The sequence below is a fragment of the Diaphorina citri genome, unplaced genomic scaffold, assembly GCF_000475195.1.
Source record: "Diaphorina citri unplaced genomic scaffold, Diaci psyllid genome assembly version 1.1 scaffold88640, whole genome shotgun sequence".
In the NCBI taxonomy this organism is placed as follows: Eukaryota; Metazoa; Arthropoda; class Insecta; order Hemiptera; family Psyllidae; genus Diaphorina; species Diaphorina citri.
The window spans coordinates 18,091-24,222 of record NW_007465626.1 but is presented as its reverse complement, the minus strand read 5'-3'; the positions used below and the strand labels follow the sequence as shown (position 1 = coordinate 24,222).

The window sequence follows — 6,132 nt, the reverse complement described above, 5'->3', positions numbered from 1 at the left end:
CCAGGCATTTCTTTGTTCTGTTTTCCTTTCTAAGGTCTCAATTTCCTTTTCATCTCTTTCGTACTTCCGTTGTATCTCAGAGACACACACAAGCACAGACGCACGACTCTCACACAAACACAGAGAAGTCACTCTTACACAACCCTACACATAAAAGTTACAATGGATGATACATCCATAGATGGAACTCATTATAGTATCATTATAGCTCTGCCTATACCTAAAATAAGGTTGAAAGATGACTTGCCGACGACAGGATAGGACAAACAATATAGACGCAAAACCTTGCTATTCTGTTATCATCATATGACAAGGGAAAAAGTGTCATTAATATTTTCAGTTAAGTGTTGACAGGATGTACTGTTCGATTGTCAATGTATCAATGCCATTTCGAGGTCAGAAACGGACGCCAGACCCTGTCTAATGGTGGACTTCCTTTATACGAAGAGATCAAAAAAAAAAACGTTCCGGGCACAGCAGTTGACTCTTTGCGTGCACTTATAAAGCTATGTCAGAAACTGCTTCATTTGCTGTTCACATGTCTGTAGATCATTGTATGTTTAAACTGAGGACAAATGTTTTAAATGGATCTTGCTTGGCATTAATTAATGCTTCGAAGCATCGCGATTATATGGATGCATATTATTAGGAAACTATACTCTTGTTTACATCAATATCGGAGTAGAAAATGCTATAGTTCTATCATTCCCATGATAGACCTCCTTCCCACCTTAAGCCGAATTAACTTTTACAAGACTCGGGACAGAATCGTGTTCAAATCTTACTCAAGAAGAATCGTTATAAGTCCTTTAAGAATTACGAGAATCCGTGTTTAAACCTACCTCAAGAAGAAGCTGCGAATACTCCTGGAAGAATCAAGACTTATCAAATCCACCTCAAGGAGATCGAATCGTGTAAAGGAGAATCGTTCCTACCATAACCACAGGGGAAGAATCGAGTAAAGAACTCGTGTAAAGAGAATCGTTCGACCCTCCCATAACCCAGGAAAAATCGTAGTTCTGATAATCATAGATAACTAGTACTCGAAACATGCAAGCTTAAAATGGTCGAAAAGTATGTGTTTTTAAGGTTGGGCTCCGCACCACATCCTTTTTACGGGGTTTTCTACCAGTTCGAAAATGCTAGTTAGATGGATGAGCTAAATAGTAAGAAGAAACTCCATTTTTGGGAAACAAGAAAAGAGACATTTATTTGCAAAGGGTGAACGAAGACTGACTCCTAACTTCACAATTCTGGCCAGAATTTTCTCATTTGGTATATATCAACCTTCCCCCCCGTAATGTGTGGGCCGCATCTGGTCCACATGTCTTCGCCAAAGTCTACCATCATCCAATAGAATCCAGTAGTGAACTGCGCCTTCCTTCCTCTTGACATTGCCAAACTTCCACTTGGATTCCCGAGTATAATTTCTTACTTGTACTCTATCGCCTTCATGAAAACTTCTTGACACTTTATAGCTTTTATTCTCAGGAACAAGTGAAACTGCCGGCTTCATGAGGATATCCAACCTGGTCCTAACATCTCGCCCCAGCATCAACATGTACGGACTCATCCCCTCAGCATTAGGAACTTTTCTAAGCTGCATGAGAAGTCTTGATATTTTCAGATTTATATCTCCTGGTTCGTCGGCCATACAGTGTAGATGGTTCTTGATTGTTTGCACTGATCTTTCCGCCTGGCCGTTTGATGCAGGATGGAACGCAGGAGACAACTTGTGTATGACACCATTACTATTAAGAAAGTTTTTGAATACATGAGACGTAAATTGGGGTCCGTTGTCAGAAACTAGAACCAGACAGATGCCAAAATTAGTAAATAATCGTCTAAGTTCTTTAATGCAAAAATCAGTAGTCGTTGTCTTTGTAGGTATTACCTCAACCCATTTGGAAAAGGTGTCGACAATAATGAAATAAAATAGTCCATTTACAGGTCCAGCAAAGTCAATGTGAACTCGTTGCCATGGTTCCCGTGTAGGTTCCCAGGGATGACTTTGAACTTTGGGTGGATTGTTTTGTTTCTCACAGCAGTACTTGCACTTTCTTACCATCTCCTCAATATCTCTATCCATGTTTTGCCAATAGCAATAACTCCGGCCCAAAGCCTTCATCTTTACCATACCCAAGTGTCCAGTATGTAGTTCTTGTAAGATATTAGATCTCAATGTCGCTGGTATCATTACTCTGGTACCCTTGAGTAGACAACCATCTTGTAATGTGATTTCTGTGTTCTCGTATCCCAGAGATTTCAAACATTTTCCCGTTTCCAGGGCATCCAGTATAACACTCAGATTGGGGTCTACTTTTGTTTCTTGTTTGATCGTTTGGTGAGTGATCGTATTCAGTGTCCCAATCTGGTTAGCTTGAAATCTGTAAATCTGATCTGGAACATGTACATCTGGAGGTTCCTGAGGGAAACGAGAAAGATAATCAGCATTACCGTGTTCACTTGTTCTTTTGTACTCAATTGTATAGTCAAAACCAGATAAGAAAAGTGCGTAATGTAACATACGAGTAGCTGAGAGTGCAGGCAAAGATTTGTAAGGGTTGAAAATAGTAGTCAAAGGTTTGTTGTCCGTGATAAGAATGAATTTTCTTCCGTACACGTATTGGAAAAACTTTTTGATTCCCCAATAGATTGCAGTTGCTTCTTTATCTATCTGACTGTAATTTTTCTCACAAATTGTAAGGGCTCTTGATGCAAAAGCTATAGGTCTATCAGACCCGTCAGGATACCTGTGTGATAAGACCGCTCCTAGTCCAATAGGAGAAGCGTCTGTTGCTAAGGTGACAGGCAAGTCCGGGTTATAATGTACCAACACATTCTCGTTACAAATTTCTTCTTTCACTTTGTTGAAACTTCTTTCACACTCGCCTGTCCATGTGAATTTCCAGCCTTTGCGCAGCAACTGATTCAATGGGTGTAATATCGAGGCTAAATCTGGAATAAATTTGTTATAATAATTTGCCATGCCAAGAAAAGTACGTAGTTCAGAAACATTTTCAGGTCGCTTTGTATTTCGAATCGCGAGAATTTTATCTTCCATTTTATGTAAACCATGTTCATCAATTTTGTGTCCCAGGTAGTTGATACTTTTCTGGAAAAACTTACATTTGTCTCTGTTCAGTGTTAAATTCTGTGCTCGAATTAAATCCAGAACAATTTTGAGTCGTTTCAGAAGCTCATCGTAAGTTGAACCCTGTATTATGATATCATCAAAGAAGCATTGTACTCCTGGCACACCCTGTAGTAATTTATCCATGAATTGTTGCCATAATCCCGGGGCCACCTTGACCCCGAACATTAAGCGATTAACTCGGTATACTCCTTTATGTGTGCTTAAACTTTGTAGCATAGCACTTTGTTCATCCATTTCATAATGTAGGTACGCTTTGCTCAAGTCCAATGTACAGAAGTACTTACCGCCATTCATTTGCGCAAATATATCGTCGATCCTAGGAATAGGGTAATTCATATCCTGGATACATTTGTTAAGTGTCACCTTGTAATCAGCACAGATCCTGATGTCCCCGTTGGGCTTGTCTATGGGTACAATGGGAGTGCCCCAGTCTGAATGCTCGACCTTTGTGAGAATTCCATCTTTCTCCAGGCGATCCAGCTCCTTTTCAATCTTCTCCTTCCTAGAATAAGGTACAGGTCGAGGTTTAAAGAAAATGGGCGTGGCATCAGGTTTCAATATCAAACAACCCTTCTCATTAGGTATGGTGCCGATTTTATCTGTGAATACATCTTCGTACATTTTCAAAATTTCTTCGAGTTGCAAATTTTCTTCAGATTTTAACAATTTAATTTCGGCCCAGTCTAGACTAATTTCCCGTATCCAGTCCCTTCCGAATATTGGGTCTACATCTTGATTGATAATATAAAGTTTGCCAACAAATGTTTGCCTCTTGTATCGACATGTAACAAAACATACCCCCTTGGGCTTAATGGTCTCTCCTGTATACGTTTTCATTTGAACATTTGTTTTGAATATTTTATTATCAATATTGAGAGCTTTGTAATCAGCATAGGAGATAGAACTCAGAGCCGCCCCTGTATCAACCTCCATACAAAACTGCCTATCCTCTATGTGGATATTTACCATAAATTTGTCGGACTTGGCGTTGTGCAGCAAGTTTACCTCATATTCCTCGTTCTGTATAGGCAGCTCGTCATCTACCTGGTGAGATTTCCTGTAGTTCGCGACGCGTGCCTGTGACATACATACTCTGCCAATATGTCCCAGCTTGTTGCATTTTCGGCAGAACTCTGATCGGAACTTACACACGTTGGCTTTGTGATTCTCTTGTCCACACCGGTAACATTTTCCTGCTAATTTAGAGAAATAACCATCATTAGTTTCCAGCTTTGAGTTAGGAGGTTTACGCATATAATTTGAATTGTGATTTTCTTTCACTTGATGTGAAGTAGGTTGCACATTGAAAGATGTAGATGTAGGTACTGTAGTACTCATAACTTGGTTTTCTGATTTTGAAAATTCTACGGTCACTGCTTTATTAATAAATTCCTGGAATGTAGCGTCATTTTTCTCCTGTAATAACTGAATTCGAATATCAGTGTCTTGTAGACCTCGTATAAACTGTAAAGTTAGGAATGCATTAGCAGTGCAGTGTTTACATTTCTCACAGGTGAAATTACAATGCTGTGATAACTTTTTCAGTTCTGTCGCATACTCAAATATAGATTCGTTAGGTTCCTGTGTGCGACATATGAATCTGTTCTGTAGGGACCAAACACTTGGCCTAGGCTCAAAATAATCTTTTAACATTTCGACAAGTACATCGTAATCTTTTGTAATAGGTTCCTCAGGTGCACACATATTGTACAACTTTTCGTGCATGTGTGGGCTAAGCGCATGTAACAGAATATAAACTTTGAGCTTATTGTCAGTATTACCCTTCAGAATCATGAATGTTTCTAGACGTTTGATGAAATTAGTAAATGTTTCATCTTTCTGATATGGAACAAAAGTCAAATTTGAAGTGGTACTCAACTGTGTCCCTGGACTACTCGTATTGGTCCTCAAATTGCTAGCAAATGTACCCAATAGCTTATTTTTGTAATCTAATATCTGTACTTTTATACCTGTAATGCTCTCGTAAATGTCGAATCTGTAGTCATCCTGAGCTTCCCTCTCATCACCTGTGATCAACTCATCCAACTCATCCTGTATGTTGTCGTATCTTGTTCTATAGCCTTCAACATTCTGCTCGTAGACTTCAAGTTGTTGCAATGTACATTCTTCCGTAATTCTGTCCCTTGTCTTCGTCAGCAACGCCTTCACTGTACCTCGCTTCGCCTTCAACTGTGCTGCATCCATGTTTGTACCTTTTCTTCACTTTTCACCTCGTCGCCAATTGATATATCTAATAATTAAAAATCTCCAAACCACTCCGCTCTTTCGACATTTTTGACGATTTCCAGAAAAGGCAGGGCTTTTTAGCTTCTCCTTCTTCCATCTCTCGTATCCTCTTTCGTTTGGCAAGGCTCTTGCCGGGAAAGTCCTTATTTTAAGCTGGGCCCGCTTGTTGTGCGCTTGGGTCGCCGGTTGTTCGTCTGCTGATGTTCGTCTGCAGGGGTGCTCCCATTTAAAAGGGGAAGCCACCCTGTTCAGTTAAATGAAAAATGCCTACGCTTCCTTTATTTGTAAATGATCCATTTAAAGTGGTAAGCAAGTTTAGATCTATAGCTTTAGAAGGTTGAACAAGGAACTTTTTGGAATGAATGCGGCGAAGTAGTATTGGTGGCAGGGGTCTCAGGACAAGGCAGCGCGAAGGAAGGTAGGTCTCAAGGACACTGAGGGTGTATCTTCTGAGGACGAGAGGCGACCATGTGAACGTTTTTCATAAACGTCTGGGGTGAGCAACTAAACTTGTGTCGACGACCATGACGCCCACACATGTCCACTTCATAAATTCGCTATCCGTGTTAGAGCGATGTACTGAAGCGCGATCGCAATCCACCTACTAAACAGTGTGCTATCCTTCTTGACTGCGATCTAATATCTCAATAGGCTACCAAACGGTAAGATCGCGACTTATAAGCTACATTTGATTAGACGATATGTAGCAACTCGTTTACATTTTTTTC

General features: G+C 40.1%; 1 protein-coding gene across 2 annotated transcripts; it reads right to left on the bottom strand.

Moving 5' to 3' along the window:
- Window positions 1-1,182: 1,182 nt before the first annotated feature.
- LOC103524063 (uncharacterized protein K02A2.6-like) lies at window positions 1,183-5,411 on the bottom strand. 2 transcript variants are annotated; one of them, XM_008489069.3, is made up of 2 exons: window positions 3,442-5,411; window positions 1,183-2,958 (listed from the first exon to the last, which is right to left on the bottom strand). In XM_008489069.3, the coding sequence occupies exons 1-2, from the start codon at window positions 5,360-5,362 to the stop codon at window positions 1,283-1,285; spliced, it is 3,597 nt and encodes a 1,198-aa protein (XP_008487291.2). In that variant the 5' UTR covers window positions 5,363-5,411; the 3' UTR covers window positions 1,183-1,282. The 2 variants fall into 2 exon arrangements, with proteins under 2 accessions (XP_008487291.2, XP_026689019.1); XM_026833218.1 differs by having other exon boundaries at window positions 1,183-4,353; window positions 5,128-5,411.
- Window positions 5,412-6,132: the final 721 nt, after the last annotated feature.

Coding starts and splice junctions, on each gene's coding strand:
- LOC103524063 (XM_008489069.3), bottom strand. CDS start 5,362: ATGGATGCAGCACAGTTGAAGGCGAAGCGAGGTACAGTGAAGGCGTTG. Junction 2,959..3,441: donor ATTTGCGCAAATGAATGGCG/GTAAGTACTTCT, acceptor AATTTATTCCAG/ATTTAGCCTCGATATTACAC.